Source organism: Caretta caretta, chromosome 4 (genome assembly GCF_965140235.1).
Source record: "Caretta caretta isolate rCarCar2 chromosome 4, rCarCar1.hap1, whole genome shotgun sequence".
NCBI lineage: Eukaryota > Metazoa > Chordata > Testudines > Cheloniidae > Caretta > Caretta caretta.
The window spans coordinates 108,745,844-108,765,381 of record NC_134209.1 but is presented as its reverse complement, the minus strand read 5'-3'; the positions used below and the strand labels follow the sequence as shown (position 1 = coordinate 108,765,381).

At 38.3% G+C, this 19,538-nt stretch overlaps 1 protein-coding gene across 3 annotated transcripts in view; it reads right to left on the bottom strand.

Annotated features, from left to right (window-relative positions):
• The window catches only part of RFC1 (replication factor C subunit 1), a 73,990-nt gene extending 60,774 nt beyond the window's left edge, over positions 1 to 13,216 (bottom strand). The window contains exons 1-4 of one of the 3 annotated variants that reach the window (XM_048848548.2): positions 13,092 to 13,202; positions 8,902 to 9,047; positions 3,485 to 3,613; positions 1,324 to 1,399 (exon numbers count right to left, since the gene is read on the bottom strand). Coding sequence is in view for 2 of the 3 variants with exons in the window: in XM_048848546.2 (XP_048704503.2) it covers positions 1,324 to 1,399; positions 3,485 to 3,613; positions 13,077 to 13,094 (223 nt within the window). In the remaining variant the exon portion in view is untranslated. Of the gene's footprint in view, positions 1 to 1,323; positions 1,400 to 3,484; positions 3,614 to 8,901; positions 9,048 to 13,076 lie in introns of all 3 variants that reach the window. The other 2 variants (XM_048848547.2, XM_048848546.2) reach the window with 2 other exon arrangements.
• Between the last annotated feature and the right edge of the window lie 6,322 nt (positions 13,217 to 19,538).

The window sequence follows — 19,538 nt, the reverse complement described above, 5'->3', positions numbered from 1 at the left end:
GAGCAGTACTTCATTTTTCTTCCCCGTAATGGAATAGGAGATTAACGCTCCAGGCACACTGCTAACACTCAGCAAATTAATAATATATTATAGGTGGCAGCTGGTTTTCATATACTATGTGTAGCACCGAACATTAATTTAGAAATATTTCCTTTAAGGCTCCCCAAGGCTATAAGGACTAGCTTAATATACAATCTCTTCAGTTTGATGTATTTTCAATATTCAATGACAACATTCTGGCAGGCTTATTTATTTGTGTGTTCTGCAGGTTTAGCTCATCCCATTGTTTTTCTTTTAAAATTAGAGCAACCTTGTACTATTGAACCAGTGCACACACGCACACACAAAAATCAATAGTCTGCAATGGAAGACACAAGCTGTAGGAAAGCCTGTAATCTTTTCTTCAATTTCATGATAACTCCAGGAGGCTTCAGCATCCAGATGGGGAAGAAGTGACAGTAACAAAGGGGGAAACCAGAAAGCTTCCAATTTTTTTAAACTTAATTTAAAAAAGAAAAAACTGATAGATAAAACTTTTTTAAAAACTTTATTTTAAATTGTATCTTCTGGAGGATATTCATTAGAGTGGGCGGAACAGTCCTTTCAATTAAATTTTACATTTTTTTCATATTCTGAAATTTAAAATATGTAAAAGCACCTAGAAGCATGGGACAAATGCTTATCAAGGTCTGTGTGTCAAGGCAGATACAAATGAAAATGCAAATTAACTTTGCATGCCCATTCAATATAAAATTAGTAAGGCAGGCCCCAATCCTGCAAGTTTTTCTACATCAGCAGACTCCTGCCTGTCACAGAGCAGACAGATCAGATCTCAGAATTGGAGGCCTTAAAATTGAAAATAAAAATTCTGTCAAGACCTTTAAAACAGAAATCATTCTTTATAGCAGCCATTTAAAAAGATACTGAGTAAGCTAGTTCTAATCTAAACTCCAAATCTGGGTTATTCGAATTATTGACTGAGGTCTAGTGAAAATTATTTTGTATACATACATAGGGTTAGCATTTTTAGCTGATGTTGCTACAGATGCAATGCTGCATTTTGTGATATTGAGGAGTGTCAATAGAAGATGTAACTGTTCATAGTGATAACAGCCAAGCAATTAATGACTTTAAGCAGTGAGAATCAAGAGCATCTTGTGTTTAACATGCTTTTATTTCTTCTTGAGCACAATCCTTCAAGAGGTTCTTTTTTTTTTAAAATGTGTTGCATTGAGGGGTAACAATTGCCTGCTAACCCTCAATTTTAACTGGCAGTACCGCAAAAGACACAAAGCAGCATTCTAAAGCAGTAACAAATTTTACCTGAATCATAGATTATCCTTTTTTTCTTGTTTGTCTGCTTTCGTTTGGAATCATCTTCATTAGATGAATTCTTCACCTAGTAGTAAAAGTCCATTATTTCCACTATCAAGTTCTTTCTTGCTTTCTTTCTACACCTACTACAACTTCTAGTTAATTAACTGTATTAGATTAATTTCTAGCAGAAACCCGGTAATGTCCATGCATAAAAATAAATCTAAGAACTTAAACTATAAGCTTTCAGTTAAGTGGCTATAAAATAGGAATACAACAAAGAGAAGCAAAGTTCATTATATTCCACAAAGATACCAATTTGAAAAAAAGTCAAAAAATACACAGGCTGCAACTGGAACAAATAAAAGCTTAAACAATTAAAATAATCAGACACCATCTTCAAACATCTCTGAAATTTTAAACAGCTTTGTGGAATTTGGACAACTAATCTAATCAAAAATAAAACTGTCAGGTACCTCCAGAAATAAAGAATGTACTAGTCAATACATTATTTGTTTGCTCCCCCTCTTTTAACATAACTGCCATAACAGATAAACCAGTGATCCCATCTAGTCCAGTGTCCTGTCTGATAGTGGCCAATACCACACACTTAAATGGAAGTTGTAAGAAATGCCATAACAGACAACTGTACAATCATCTGTCCATATGGGAGCTTTCTTCCTGACCCAGTCAAATTGGTGGTTGTCTTCTGACCTGAAGCATTAAGGGTTATAACACTTCTAAAAATAAAAAAATTAATTAATCTTATCTAACATAACTTTGTATGTTCTTATTATCCACAGGAAATGTTCAACTCTATTCTGAAATCTACTAAGCATTTTACCTTAATTATTCCTTCAGTTCCACAACTCAATTATGGGTTGTATAAAATAGAATTTCCTTATCACTTTTAAAATTGTTGCCTTTCAATTACATTGAACAGCTCCTTGTTCTTGTGTTACAAGCCAGGGTAAAGAGATATACCAAATTCACCTTCTCTATACCATTTATTATTTTGTACCTTATCTTCCCTCTCATCTGTCACCTCTTTCAGCTAAAACAGTGACAATCTTTTCAACCTCTCCTAATTCAGAAATCTTTCCATGGCTCTAATAATTTTTGTCACCTGTCTCTGAACCACCCCACTTTGTTATATCCTTTTGAGATAGCATAACCAGAACTCAACTCTTCCTACTCATTAATTACCCTAATTTTAAAGATATCTCATTACATATTTTCACCCTGAGCCTACAGTGAGCTCCACATGAGTAGTGCCCTGAATTATAGTGGTAATCTTTTCCCCCCAGGCATTAGACAATGGCAGTAATTTAAGTGTAAAGGCAAGAATAGTTCGGAAGGTGAAGTACGGCAGCTTATCTTAAAAATACATCCTATGGACAGCAATTTAAGTTATGTTAAAGGTGCCTGGGCATGTAAATGTGTGCCCTTTTTAGCACATTTATAAATCTAAATAAATGAGGGTTTGCCTTGGCAGAGCTCCTTACATAATTAGGACCTTAGCTAGATTTGCTTTAAATATTTCATAGGATTGTTTCCATGACAGTATCACAATCTCCCACCTCCCCCGCCCTGCCCCACCCCCAAGCATATGGAAAACTAACAATTTCTTTCTCATAAAAGAAAAAAAAGTTACAAGAAAATTGGGGTGCAGAAACAGAAGCAACTTCTGCTACGCTAACTCCAGTCTCAGCACTATTTTCTTTGCTGGAATTGAGAACTGTGTTTGCTTGGTTTTGCTAGACAAACTTGGTTTAGGAAACATATTTCTTTTTTTCGACTTCTCATTGCCACGTGAGACATAGGACCTAGGTTAAACGTTCTTCAGGAAGTAGGAATACTGACCACAGTGGAGGACTATGTTACTACAGAATACATTCCATAGTGCCATATTAAATATGCAGGTGAGATTTTTGCTTCTGGTACAATATTAGTTGGAAATGTCTCCCTGACTCTGCATAGGCCAATTAGATTTTATTTTGATTTTGACTATAGAGAAATGACAAACATTTTATAAATAACTGATGAGAAACCACTGAAAACATTTAAACCAACACAAGTCAGTTGTAAGGGGAAAGCCACAGACGTGCACTCCCATACCAGAGCAACCTCCAAGCCCAGAACAGCCTGCAGCTGAGGAAAGCAAACTGACCTTGATATCCTTTGTTTTCTTCTTCCCATCTGAAGACTCTTCCCCATTTTTGGTTTTCTCTGTCTTTTTCACTCTCTCACATTCATGTTTCTTGCCAGTAGATACAACCCCAAAGAATTTTCTGATATCCTAATAAAGGGGGAGAGGGGATTTAAAAAGGCAACACACAATACTTTGACCTTTCACTCAACAAAAGAGCAAGATAATTTTAAAAAAAGCAAATTACTCTCTCAACAACTCTTCATCCATTCACTGATCTAGAAGTTTTGCTTAAAACCTGTAGAGCTGAATGTACTCATATCTAGTCAATACAGGTCTTACAGATGCAGAGCAATCTTTGCTCAGTTGAGGCACACATGGCAGCAGCTTTCCTTTCCACTACAGATCATTCCAAGAGCTCACTTTTCCCTTAATGGAATATCTCTGCCAGCCATCCTATTGCAAAGCACAATACAGAATCACATTATTGATGGGATAAAGAACAACAAACAGTTGCAATTAGCTCCAAAGAGATTCAGTAAACTCTGACAAGTATAGCCCAAATGTCAAAGAGTCTTTTATAGATCAAATGAATAACTTAACTGTGGGGCAGAGCCTAACACAGATGAAATTCCGCAGCGAAGCCCACAGGTAGCTGCAGAATATTGAATCCCAGCACCCTCCATCTTTTCAGAATCTGGGGAAGATGGGTCAATTCACCCGGGCTCTGGCATCAGCAATGTGTTTGGTATAGCTCTCCAGCTAGTAGGTGTCTGACCATTTTTTCCAAGTTCAAGCAATATTAATCAACCTAAAGATCTCAAAAGGGTAACATATTTATGGCATCTCCTACCACGAATATAAGAACAAAAGGACCTTTCTACCTGCAAAAATAAAAGGTTTGAACTTTATGAGGCTCTTGTATGAGCATATAGCATAACCACAAACACAGACCCAACATCTATTAAAACATCCCTTAATATTTCAGACTATTTACTTAAAAAGGGAATCATCTAGCTTGTTATACCTGTTTACAGTCATTGTCTCCAGGGATAGCAGCCATTTTAATGGCAACCATTATAGGAGCAGCATATAATCATTTGGTCTGAATTTATAGCAGGCGGAGGGTGTGGCTTGTGACTATATTCTACCCAGGTAACACTACTTTCTGATTTACCCCCTAGAGATTTCAGCTAAGTAGTTTCCCAGGAATACTAAGACCAGCAGAATTTTCTCAGAAACTGTAATACTAGTTCTTTGAATTTGTTTTAATATTATTTCTGAATATTCACACAAGTTTGTAGAGCCATTGAGAAAGAGCCTTTGTCAATTCCTTATTCTAGATAAGATTGATTGAAAGTATACCACTCTGGCTCCTTTCAGAGTTGGAGTTAGAAGGCCAAATAGAACATGTGATTTGTTAACAAGAATTAGCATTTTTTTTCCCCTGATAATACCTGTGACTTATTTATTATCAGGTTTTGAGCTGCCTTCTTGTTTTAGAAGGTTCACTTTAAGGAAAACTTGGACTTGCTATATTTCATTTACAACTAAGGCACTGACCCTGTAAGCAGATGTTTTTGGATTTAAGTAAATGGCATCCTATTTACACAAGTGTCTCCCCATGTGCATCTCCTTAAAGGCTTGAGACCTAAATAACCAGTACTATTATATTCGTGTTACTCTATTTTACAGGTATTCTGTCACAGGAGTAATACCAGCAATTTACAAGTTATAAATTTCTGACTATAAATGGATAGTTCTAAAATTTAAAGGGACATTGTCAACCTCAAACAATGACTGAAGTAGTTTCAAGTGCTACATATGCCTCTGAATCGTCATTACCAATTTTTATAGTCTTCACAATGATACTTTTCTCTTACCTGTTGATGTGTGAAAACTCCACCCAGGCAGAGAAAACTGATTACAATCCTGCCTGGGCCCTTTGGGTTCAACCCTTATACATTCATTACTACTACAAAGTAAACTAATTAGAAGGAAATTTTCACTTTTCAGTAACAGTCCCCATAGGTAAAAAGAAAAGGAGTACTTGTGGCACCTTAGAGACTAACCAATTTATTTGAGCATGAGCTTTCGTGAGCTACACGAAGTGAGCTGTAGCTCACGAAAGCTCATGCTCAAATAAACTGGTTAGTCTCTAAGGTGCCACAAGTACTCCTTTTCTTTTTGCGAATACAGACTAACACGGCTGTTACTCTGAAACCAGTCCTCATAGTCTCTAAGGTGCCACAAGTACTCCTTTTCTTTCAGTCCTCATAGGTGTGATAGAAGTGATTTTTAAGTTAGTTATATCCCTTTGAGTATTCCACCCATGACTTAAATTTAAACCAATGACCTGTTAACATACCTGAGACCTTAGCTCCTTCTGTGCTGCTGACACATTTGTCATAATAAATATGAATTGATCTACATATTCTGCACACATCAAATATTAGTTATAAACCTAAACTCATGATACATGTGTATGTAGACAGGTAAGTGACTTCTATAGCCAAGTCTTTAAGCTTTAGTATCCCTTGCAAATAAGTAACTGTTAATGCTGTAATCACAGTTTTCTGCTGTAACTTTTTCTAAAATGGATAATAAAGAGGAATATGCATGGACTACTTGTTTGAGCTATGCAAATATTCAATATGTACACACAGTAGAAACCACTTTGCACTAAAAATGTTGTTGGGATGGACTAGGTGACCAAATAAGGTTTTGTCTTTATCGTTTCTTTAGCTAAATATACAGGTGAATTAAACTTCCTGGGGACTTTTTAAACCAATTTCTCATTAAAGGGACATATAAATTTGTTTAAGATCAGTGTAGAATGTGAAGGTTTTGTGAAAATCTAAAAATTTCACAGCTGTTTATACTTCAGTTAAAAGTTTAGTTGGGATTTAAACACATTCTTGTCCAGCATTTTCAACCCAAACATAATTACAGCCAGTGTGCATGAAAACCAGACAATGACTCTGACTAATCTGTATTTATTGGCCACACTTAAGTGCAAAAAGTAATCACAATTGATAAAAAAGGTAGACTTCACCTTCAGTTTTAATAACAAAGTCTGTATGTAATTTCCAAAATTATTTATCCTTACTTGTTTTAATCTCCAGGAAATATACTAGCATCAGGATGCTAGTTATAAAGACAGGTTTCAGAGTAGCAGCCGTGTTAGTCTGTATTCGCAAAAGGAAAAGGAGTACTTGTGGCACCTTAGAGACTAACACATTTATTTAGTTAGTTTATTTAGTTATAAAGAGATTCTCTTCCAAGTTGCTGTATTGATTTTTGGTTTCAATCTTCTACCTTGACTTGAGCAAATGGTAGTGTTTCAACCAAAAAAAGCATTTCCATAGATCTGAGAGCAAATCTAAGAGTTGGTCTTAAACTGACATTTGTGGTTCCATGTAAATTTTACAGGTATTCAACAAACACTCACTTCCTAAAGTCTGTCTAGGGCCAGAATGTCAACGATGCTACTATCTCCCATTCTTTGAAACAAAAACATAATTAAGAAATTGTTTGAAAGTAACATGTTTCCCCCAGGTTCTTCCCTTTTTAAATTAAGTTCCCTGGTTCATTCAAAGCTGTAAAAACCCAACCCATGAAATAACTTTCATATTCTGGTTCACCAAGCAAACTGCTTGTCTTTATAGAAAACTCCCACCACCACTGAACTCCTTTATTTTATTTTAAATACTATGTGCTGTTTTAAACAAACAATATTATGGTATGTTTAGTTTGAGTTAAGACATATTTTGTCTCAAAACAAGCTAATGACTCTCCTATAAACTTCCTTGAAGTTTTTTAATATTTGTTGTAAAGTCTACCACTTTCCTTTTATCATGTAAACTGCATCAATATGCATCTTAAATACAAGACATCTGTGACAGATTGGGAATTTTTTGTAATATCTTTAAAGCCTATGTGTGCCTCAGTTTCCTCTGTACTTCACATTGCACCCACCAGGGCAAAAGGGTTAACACTGTTCCTGGAATGGTGTACGAGACAGATGTACCTGTCACCTTGCTGTCTGGGTGGAATGAATGGTTGTCAATGAACTGGTTGAAAGGGACTAGATCAACAGAGGGTCCATAGAGACAATGCAAGGCCAACTGACTGAAAAATCAAAGCTCAAAAGTGGGAAGCTTCAGCAGGTGGGGTTGTGAACTCAGCCATGGCTCTTCCTGGAGAACAAAGGACTGAGAGGTCACCAGCAAGGGATAAAGGGTAGGCTTCTGGGAGAAGCTGGCTTCTCCCTCTCCTGGAGCTGTTAAAGGGAGAGAGAGACATGAACCATGCTGGAGTTGGACAGCTTGGATGGCACTTGCACTCCCTTAGCCAGGATGGACTATAATTTGAACTTTCTCCTCCCTGGGTACGTATACACAGGAATAAAAGCCCCATGGTCACCCCAAGTCATCTGAGTTGGGCTTGCAGGGCTAAAAATTGTTATGTCAATGTTCAGGCTTGGGCTCAAGCTCAAATGTCTACATAGCAATTTTTAGCCCCGAATCAACTGATCTGGTTCAGCCATGGTCTTTTTTATCCCCATGTAGACCTAATTTCTGTGCTAACCCAAGGACTTTGATTCTATATGACTAATAAATTGTTACCTTGTTTTGAAAAGGCTGCCTGATGTTTCTGCAGTGAGAGCACTGCGTGCTTAAGTACAGTACAAGCCTCCCACAGGGGGCTGGCTTAGCAGGATTTGCTGCCAAGAGCCACAGAGAGACGTCTCTGCTGATGCCCAAAGGCTCAGTCTCAGGCCACAGGCCAGCCCCTCTGGAACTGTGTGGGTCCTTGGGGCCTAGCACACTGAAGAGGTCACTCCCAAGGAACTGGTTACAGGCTGCGACACACCAGACCTTGTGGATCTGTGACAATATCTACCAAAAACAACAGTATCTTGGACCGATAGGTAATGTGGTGACGCTAGTAGAGGAGTGCCCAAAGCAAAGTCTACAAAACACCTAAACTGCAATCCATTGGTGCTTTCTTTAGTATATAAGTATGGCTCAGTGAGACTAATGATTTTTAACAGACAAGAGACAGTGGATTATTTGTCTTTAATGGCTGGGTAAGCGTTCTTGTTTCCATTGCTGGTGAACTCAAACAAGCATCTTCTATTTATCCATCAAGCACTGTTCATGCAAATACTATGGCTTGTCTGTTGATAATAACCTTGTGACCAAAAGGCAGTTATCTGTAGGCTTTTAACTTCAAAATTTGTCTCCCTGTGTTAACACCATGTTCCATTCTCTTGCTGTAAATCATCCTTTGATCCCCATATGAAGGCAGAAGTATCTTTCTTAAATTGCTTAAAATTAGTTTCTCAGCAAACTGCCAAAGCGTCAAGATAATAGCATATAAGCCTTCTGAACACACTTTCTGAATAAAGGCTTAGATTTGAGTGCTTAATTTACCTTAACGACTAAACTAAAAGACTGTACATATTCTTCAAGTCTCCTCTGTTTACAATCTTCAGCATTGCTATATTATCCTTCAAATTCTTCTTCAGACATCCCATTTTTTCCAGAGGAAAAAGATAATCTTGTTAGAAGCTATTGGACTGTAAGAGGTGGAAAATCCAAAACTGTTAAGACTGAAAAGGACATCACTATGTACAAATAAAACTATTATTTTATTATATGAAACTAAAAATAGGAGGAGCAAAATGGAACTTACTTCATGCCATATATATCTGGGAATAGCAAAAAAAAAAAAAAAAACCCTATAGGCCTGGTATACAAAAGACTTATTGCTAGGATAGCTATGTCTGGAGCATAAAGAGGTGTGATCCCGGACTATCATAGCTGTTTCAGCAGAAGTCCCTACTGTAGACCGTATTTATAACAGTAAATATGCAGTTTTGTTGGTATAGTTTGTTTTGCTTCTGAGCACTGGTTTTACTACACCAATACCAAGCACAGCTTGCAGATATAATTGCACCCACACTCTGAGTGCTTTGCTGGTATAGTATACCAGTATTCTTATACAAACAGAATGTTGCTAGGGTAGACATAGCCTAGGTAAAATCAGAACAAAACAACTGTCTGACTGGTCCATATCTTGAGTTCAAACCACTGAACTACTTATTAGTTCTAATTTAATCCTAAAATGGACCACTTCCTTCCCTTTTCGTTAGGATACCAACCTAAAAAGGAAATGTTCTGATTGATCATACTTTTCTAAATGTCATACTGTATATTTTAGTATTGGTATATGAGCAAACCTGGCATTATATGCATGCTAACTTCTTGAAATGCTGTATGAAACTAACATTTTTAAAGAGCCTCTTGCCCTCTGATGGATATATATCATCAGCAGCACCAACACTGCTAAAGTGTTGGATTTTTCCTGTGCTTATAAGTGGAGGCTACTGCCATCCAACAGGCAACAGTCAGGTGTGATTCCTCACTTGCCTAGAAGCAGCTTGCCAATCTCTTTTCCCAAAAAAATCATAGGGAATAAGCCCCAGTTACAGCCACCAATATAGCTGTCGTGGAGCAAACCCGAAGGACAGGCAAGCAAAGCTAACAAACAGTGACTTGCACTGAGGTAGGTTTCACGCCATGGCTAAACTCCAGTTTAAAGCAGTTTGCCTATTTTGTAGGAGCGGCTTTCAACAGTGATTGAACACAAATGACAAACTCCCATTGTAGACAAGGCCTTAGTAATTGGATTCCCTTCCCTTATTTTAAATACTGTTTTCTCTCACGGAAGAATTCCATGAAGTTTTCTTCTTGCCTTGCTCTCAATAGTTTGTTCCCTTCAAGAATCTGAAACAGGATAAGCTCTGCCTCTCATGGGACAACTGTCTCATGCATGTTACTTTTCTTCAGTGCAATCAGTAGTAAATTAAACCGAAGAAGTATATAACATTTGTCTGGAGTAAACTGAAAAACATGAGGCACAAAGGGAATTTTCCCAGAGGAACTATGAAAGAAGGATTCCTGATATCCTATATCCAGTTCAAATTCCTATAGCACGGTGTTAAAATAAAAGGACAGAAAATGCTGCTGTTTTGTGTTTGTGCCCTCTGACTGCAAACATTAAGTAACTAAAGCTGGAAATAGCCAGTTTAAAATGTACCTTTTGGACCTCTTCATATCTAATTCTAGTCCTGCACAAGTCTGGTAATAGTCTACACTTGCAAATTTCATTATGAAGAGAGCACAGCTCAGTTTGAAACCTTAAGTAGTTTCACTACAGTTCAAGCATTAGTTATTTAACACTGTGTGATGCAGTTATGAAAAAAATTAATTATGAAGCCCCCCTTGCAATTTCACTTGGAATGACCCACTCCAGTTTGGCTGCATAATACCTCTTTCTTCCTGAAAATTATTTCAAAAGTATTCCAAGCTCAAGGCATCTGAATACTGTATAAATATATACTAACAAGTTTTCAGAGTGTACCAAAGTCCTATCCCCACATAATACTTTATAACTTAGATTATGGTAGTACCATTTTGGGTACCTTCTAAACACTATCCTCTGCCCTGAATAGCACACTACCTTAAAAAAAATTAACACACACCCCAAACACCAGAGAATTTTTTTGCCACAGTAGAGGTGCTATTGCTAATGAATTAATGGAAAATTCTCAGCCTTATTGTACAAAGTACCCTCAGTGTCCTCCACGGAGGTTTTGCATCTCAAGACTGTAGGGTAAGACAGTGAAGATCCCTCCAGCCCTGCTAATCTCAAGGGCTGAGACGGGAGGCTAACAAACTGATTGTGGTCACTTAGTTTGAAATTTGAATCAAATCAGTTTTGATTTGCAACTTTGGCTATTTGAGTACAAGAATATGAGTGGACACGAGCTCTACTGCCTAGTTTTACCACAGAAGTTTCATCAATTTAATTTTTCAGTTTAGAAAAACAATTTTAGTTACACAGGGATTTTTCCCAGTTTAGACTCTGATTGGTTTAAAAGTGGTTATATCTGCTCATTTGCACCCATATAGTTTCAGGCACATGCAAACATATATATATAAAGCCTTCTATATCAATCAATTTAATTATCTGCACACAAAGAGCTTGGCTAGAGGGACATCCAGGAAAAATAATCCTAAAAAATGCATGAACACCCTCATTCACAATTAAAGTGGCCTTAAATTGGTTTAGCATAATTCATTTCCAAAAGTGGAAAAACTATACCACACTGGGTATATCTACATGGGAATAAAAATCCCACAGCTAGCCTATGTCAGCTCATTCAGGCTCATAGGACTCACGCTCCAGGGCTAAAAATTGCTGTTTAGATGTTCAGATATCCATCCTTGCAGTCTCCCAGAGCTTGGGCTCCAGCCCAAGCCCAAATGTCTACATAGCAGTCTTTCAGCCCCAGAGCCTGAGCCAGCTGACAGTCCCACTAGGTTTTTTTATCCTTATATAGACATATCCATTAAGTCCACTTTAATTCTGAACAACAGCATCCAGAGATTTAATACAGGTTAACTAATCTACTTCAAATACACCTCTTTAATTCGTATTAATTTTCCTGGATCTCCCTATGCAGGCAAGACAGTTCAAAAATTGCTCCAGACTAAATTGTTTTAGAAGCCTACCTTCAGTTAAATCAGTGCAAATTACATAAAGCAGGCCTAAGAAAGATGATATGATCAAGAGATAAACACTTTATTATGAATAATCTCACTTTAGCACCATATATGGGTAATGGATGGGGAGAGGGGCTAAATAGATGCATAAACTAGACCCCAAATAAAGCTGTTTTAATTCACACATTTAGTTACTTAAGTAAAAATCTGTACATGGACACCCTTAATTTGGATTAAGTATCCTATTTACCTTGATTTTTAATGACACATTAAAATAGGGCACTCAATCCAAAATAAGTGTCCATATATAGACATACTGAAACTACTAAAATTGTGATTTAAAACAATGATTTATTTTGGTTCCAGCTGGTGTGTCGACAGGAGAGCCTAGCATGCTATCCGTGTCCTAAGTAGGGCACACAGGATCACATGTGGAATACAAACTTAATCCACTTTAGTATCTCTAATATGTGGAGCTTGGCCAGTGGGAGTTTGAAAGAATGACTTCCCCCAGCCCCTAAAACACCCACAAAAAGGCCAGAAGGCCCTTCCAAAGGGGAAGTCAGTAACCCCCACAACTGACTTTAGCAGCACAGGGGAACGTTTTCCCCCTCTCCAGCAGCAGCGCTCCCTCACGTTTCCTAGAGGAATAAGCACGGTCTCTGCCCCGACCACCGCTTTGAGCAGCAAGAGCCAGGACACTCGCTGCAACGCCGCTCACTGCTGCGGCCCGGCCGGGCGGCACAGCCGGCGGGGAGCCTGGGGAAGTTTACCGACGGGTGGGGGGGTAAAGGGAGGCGGTTCTGGGGGAACAGAGCGGCAGCAGACTTCGCGGGGGGAGGGCAAGAGGGCGGGACGCAGCTTCATTTCAGAGCGCGGTGAGGGAGCCCGCCTCACCGCACAGCGCTAGGTCCCACGCCTGACCGCGCTGGGCTCCCCCGGGCCGGCCGAGCGGGAGAGCTACCGGCACCCACGCCCCGGGGAGAAGGGGGCGCCGGGGCCAGCTACCCGGCTCCCGAGAGGGGGGAGATACCCACCCCCGCCGCGCTCACCATGTTGCCGGGGGCGGTTTATCTCGTTAGCAGGTAATAACGGGGGGCCTTCCGCTCCATCCCCCCTTCGCGCCAACGCCAAACGTGCGGCGCGTGGGGGTGACGTCACCGACGCGACGGCTGAGGCGGAGTACAGATTGGAGGGGGAGGAGGTGGGGGTGCTGGAGGGGGAGGGGCGGTGACTAGGTGGGAATGGGGGTAGGATGGAAGGTGTGGGACTGGATCCTGTTAGATATTTAAAGGGATGGGGCAGACACAGGGTGACAGATGCCCAGTCCAGGTGCTTAATTTCCTGCTGGGCACTTTACCTCTCAGCTTGCCTGGGGAGCGTGTTGAAATCTTTTGTTTACAATCACCTAGCGTTATAGGTAGGGCCCTACCAAATTCCCCCTACATTTAGGTCAATTTCACGGTCATAGGAATTTAAAAATTGTAAATTTCATGATGTCAGCTATGTAAATCTGAAATTTCACAGTGTTGTAAATGTAGGGGTCCTGACCCAAAAAGGAGTTGGGGTGGCGGGAGAATCGCAAAGTTATTGTAAGGAGGGTTGCGGTATTGCCACCCTTACTTCTGCACTGCTGCTAGCGGGGTGCTGCCTTCAGAGGAGGGCACCAGCCCAAAAGCCTCTGCTTTCCAGCCACCCAGCTCTGAAGGCAGCACAGATGTAAGGTTGGCAATACCACTACCCCCCCCCCAATAACCTTGTGACCCATCTGAAACTCCCTTTTGAGTCAGGATTCCCAATTTGAGAAATGCTGGTCTCCCCTGTGAAATTTGTATAGTATAGGGTAGAAGCCCACAAAGAACAGATTTCATGGCTGTGAATTTGATAGGGCTGTAGTTATAATGAAATTATTATTTGAAATGTAGTTTAAAACAATCACCATGTCCAGCACAGTGAAATGCCTCAACCCTGTTCTGAGTTTCCTTCTCTGCATCCCTCCCCACTTACACCTCAGGCCTAGCAGGGTCCTGACTCCTGATAAGTCATGCTGTGCTGATGAACCAACTCTATGTAGAGGAGCTGCTTTCAGCCGAAGCAGTGGGCTTTTCTTCATCTTCTCCTGCTTTTACCTCAGTCTTTGCCATTTTCATTTGTCTCCAGCTGAACCATCTTTGTCTATGCCCTCTGCCGAGTTCCATCTGTCTATCCTATATGGGCCCACATCACCCAAGTGTTTGAACACCTCATAGACATTCATTAATTAATCCCCTATGTGCCAGAGTGAGGTAAAGTATGCATAAACTAAGTTTAGGCCATCAAAAGTGCCAGGATGGAAGACCAAGAAAAAGCCAGAGTGCTGCAATCATAGTGAGTCTGTCAATTTTGAACCAATGAATCAATAGCAGTGCTTAAGGGTTTTTCATAATATATTAAGGCTTGAAAGTAGGTCTCTTTTGTTTTGTTTTGTTTTTTTTGTTGCTTTTTACCTTTAGAAATGTCAGACATTAAATCTGGTCTGTCTTGGTTTTGCGAGAAGTCTCAGATTTGGATTTTGAGTTCTCAGCCTTCAACTGAAGCCATGCTCCCTCAGTTAAAGGCTGAGAGAGCTCAAAATCCATATGTGAGACCTATACCAAAACCAGGACGTCTTTAATAAAGATGCTAATTTTAAGAAACATTTTTTCTCCCAATTTTTTCTCAGATTACTGCATTGAATGAGCATTAGAAACAATAACAAAAATGAGATTATTTAAACAGTCCAAATAAAATTAAGTTCCCATCTCAATCAGGTTTCATTTGCTTGACTTCTCTGATGTCATAAACTTATGGGTTCTCTAGTTTCTAGGTCTTTCAGGAAAAACAGGTTAGAATGAACCTGAATTTATCATATGAAAAACAAGGCTAACTCTCACCTTTTTTTAAAGGGAAAAAACCTCTCAGACCTTCTTTATATCACACAGAAGCAAATAAGTGTTCAAACCCAACTGTTTCTTTTACAGGTGCTGCTTCAGGTGGTATCTTTTGGATGAGTCCTGATCACTTGTGCTTATTACAAATCCACTGTCACTTTTTGCAAGAACAGGAAAATTTACCGTGGTATCTTGGTGAAATTCCAATATGGGTAATTACATTTTTCTTGTCTTAATTCCACATATAATTTAAAGTGGATATGGTATTTTTCTCTTCCTATTCTGTATTGTTGAAAGGTTTTGTACGGATAAAACAGCTGCCAAATTTCTTTCTAAAGGTTGGGTGTGTATTAATAGTGGAGAATCTGTAGACTTGCCTTGTCTGAGCAGAATGCCCTGTACTATCAGTTAACTAAATGTTTTGAGATCCATTTAGAGAGGTGCTATATAAAAGCAAAATCATTATTCCATTTCTTTTTTTCTCTAGGTCAGCAAGCATCATATAATAATGTTTTCCTGAGCATTTGGGGGTTAGTTTATTTTTCCAGGAGATTTCTATGCAGAATTCTATAGTTACTGCTCAGACAGTCCTCAACCTTGGTGCTTTTTAAAACTGTTTAAGCCCATTACAATCTGGCTGAGAGTTTTACTGATAAGACAAATTGTGTATCTGGATAAAGAGATTGAGTTGGTAAAACAAAGTGAAGCAGTTTAGCTGTTGGAATTTTATAATTAAAGAAGTTTGTTTTACTTAGCAACAGGTTTAAGGTGGGGTCTTTGAACTTATAAAATTTAAAAACTTCGAGATAGAAAATATGGAGGATGCTTCTTGGATATGGATCTGTTTGTCTTACATGACAGAACATATTTTGTCTGTAGTGTTGAGCTGAAGAATTCTGTGTAGTTTGAAAGCTTGTACCTTCCACCAATAGAAGTTGGTCCAATAACAGATATTACTTTACCTACCTTGTCACAGATCATATTTTAACATTAATGATATCATACTACTAGCCTGTTTAATTCCTTAATTCTGTTTTTTTTTTTTTGTTTTGACAATGTCTTGTATAGGGATTGTTATTCCTTTATGAATGTACATAATCACGTGAAATGTGCATTTTGAATATTAGCATAGCTTGTGAATTTACATTTCTTTTAAAGAAATACAAAGGAAAACTAGAAAGTATTACTGTATGTACTCAGTGCAAATCAAACTTGCTCTTAGGTAATTTTATACAAATTACCCAGTATGCTATGGTATTGTGATGACTATGCAAAGGAAAATGTATCACATTTAAATGTTTCTAATTGTGTATTTGTAGATACATAATAATCCTCATTAGACACTGATTTGATCCACAGATGTTCCTGCTACCAGAATTAAGAGTGGCTGACATTTGATAGAGCCACACAAAGTGTTTAAATAATGTTAAAGAATTATAGTACGTGGTTATCTCTGTTTGTATTTGATAAAGTTGCCTAGAATAACATTAAGCTGATCACTATGTGCAAGTGGACTGGTGACACATTCCTATTTCTTGGAAGTCAGGATTTTAACCCTTTATGAACAACCGGAGCTGCGTAAAGTCTTGGAGTGGTTATGGTTTGATTCTGGTTATAGAGAAAAAGGTGTGTGTGTGTGTGAGAGAGAGAGAGAGAGAATTTAATATTTTGCTTATGCCACCAGAATCATGAAAAGATGTTCATTTATATTACAAAATACTTGTAGTTGCTGTAAAATGAGGAATGTGCTTCCCATGTGATCTTGTCATAGACTGTGGTTTGTGCTTTAAAGAGACATTATACAGTGAAAAGTCATATATTTTTTAAAAGTACCTATGAAACAAATTATACCTTTAGACTATATAAATTGAAAAAGGTTAAAACTCTAATTTACTAGTTTGCTTTTTAACATTTGGCAAGTCACTTATGGCCTGTTTTTTCAGGGGTAATAAGCACTTCTGAAAATCAGGCGATCTGTGCTTCAGCTTCCACATCTGTAAAATGGAGATGTAGTTATCCACTTCTGTTGCAAAAAATGACAGAGAATCATTAGTATTTCTCTCATATGGGGAAATGAAAACAGAGTAGCCAGTTTCACTTTTATTAATCAATTTCTGGTCCTTTCACTTTCTTATAGTGTTGTATCATGCTGCAACCTTAGGGTTCAAACACAACATGAGAATTGCTTTATTTTTAAAAAGCAACTTTCATTAGATTTTTTTTTTTTAAGAAACACTTTGTTTAGTTTTCTACAAAATCTACATTTTTAAGTCAGGTTTGAGCTGATTGTTAATTTAAATTACATATATATCTTTTTACTCTAAAGAGCGGGAGTGCTTTTAACATCTCCTAAAGAAACTTCTTGTAATCCTGAGGATACAAGAAAGTACAACACAAGTCCTGAAAAATGTTGCAATTAAAATTCCATTTTTTGTAGTGGTAGAAATTTGTTTTAATCCAATCAATTTTCAATAATCAAGAGTCCAATACTTTGTAGGTTGTTTCTGGATGATTCCTCTGGGAGCATTCAACATATTGAGTTAGCTGGAAAGTAGGAAATCCATAGCTCTCACATTGTAAAGTACTGGAATTTGCATTTAAAGGCAGAATTAAATTATCTAATATTCTTTGTAAATCCACAATCTATCTTAGACTTTCTGTTGTACCCACCAGCATCCTATGTCGTGTTTTCAGTAAGGAGCTGATCCCAACTCAGTAGGAGATTTGGATGTGCAAAGACTGTAAGAATAGGGCCTTGATATATATTACATTGAGAGGACAGTACATAAACTAACTTGTTGCTTTCTGCGTCCTTGATGGTAGGAGATCAAGGCAACTGATCCTAACATAAAGATCATACTGTCTTTAAGAGGACTTTGTAACTTAAATATTTTCCCTGTCTATCTTCATTTGAATATCCAGACAGAATGATTGTATCAGATCCTGGATTATCAGCCATTTGTTTGATTCAATCATCAATTAAGCTTCCCCCCCCCCCCTTCTTCTCCTGATCAACTGTGGTCTGTTGAAATACTGCAGAAGCTTGAAACAACATTGTAACATGTTTCCCTACACAACTATAGCCAATTGTTTCAAACAAGTTATTGCAGTAAATGTTCATTTGCATACCACTTAAGTATGTTTGTCTTAAGCGTAAAGAAAAACAATTACAACAATTTTTTGGGTTAATTACAAACTTCATATTGCACAGTAGCAAAAAGATGATATTTTTAAGCCAATATTGCTAATATCAATAGATTGGCTAGCTCTACTAGTATCACATTGATCTCTGATATCTGTCAGTTCACACTGCATAAAATTACTGGAATATTTAAAGCTTTAAGCTTTTTCTCTTTTACAGTGACAATTAGATTTGCACATCTCCAAAAGCGGAACGTAATCCAATATTCACACTGAACAGTGCTTACAAGGGAACATGAAGGCAAATAACTATTGTATTTTACATTTTATTTACCAGAATCAATATCCCTCTTAGGAAGAAGAAAACATAAGCTTCTTAGAAACCAGAAACCAAAATATAACTAGGATGAATGAAGGATCTTACCCTAGCATTGTGAAATTTGCATGCACAGTCTGGTCACCTGCAGGAGCTACAGGTGCTGGAACACGCTCCGAGAGGATAGAATCTTTGGAGATTTTAGCCACTAAACTTTAAGACCTCTCTATTGAGCATGTGCAGACTGAGATTTTTTTGAAAAACTTACAGCTTGGTCCAATTTGGGTGGATTTTCACAGGAGTAGCAAAAGGCACATTTCTGATATGAAGGCCACTCCCCCTCCCAAGTTGAAATCCCTGCTCCAAAGCATGGGAGCCCTAGAGCTTCTCAAAGAAAAGGTCACCAGAATTTTTTAACATGGGCAAAACAGTGTATTTTTCTTTAGCCTACTCTCAGAAAAGACTGGACTGTTTTGGCTGAGATTTTCCAAAAAGAATCAGCCTAAGGTAGAAGCCCAGCAAATTTCTGCCATCATGTTTATAGTTTGGCAAAATTATAAGCAACTGAAAACAGAGTCTTATAGTGGTAAGTGTTGGGCAGTCTTAATAATAGGCAGTGCTACCAATTCTCCCTATAATAATGAAAGAAAAACAGCCCATAGCCTGTCTAAACTGGAAAATGTTAGGGTTGTAAGTATCTGCTACCCCTGTCACACACCTTGTGCAGACACACTAAATTGCTTGCACTGATGAGCAAGCGTTTCCAGCATTGTGGTAGTTGGACTTGACAGAAGAAAGGCTTACCATCCTTATATCCTGCCTTGTGTCACTATGCTGTTGCAGCGCAAGTGCTGGGCTTTTTTAGCTGCAGTGTTACAACTGTTCCTTCCTGCATAGTTCCTTAGTGCTTCCTCGGTGTCACTCAGTGCAGTGGCCCAACTTGATTATTATACACATTGTAAGGAGAGTGATCACTTTAGATAAGCTATTACCAGCAGGAGAGTGGGGTGGGAGGAGGTATTGTTTCATGGTCTCTGTGTATATAATGTCTTCTGCAGTTTCCACAGTATGCATCCGATGAAGTGAGCTGTAGCTCACGAAAGCTTATGCTCAAATAAATTGGTTAGTCTCTA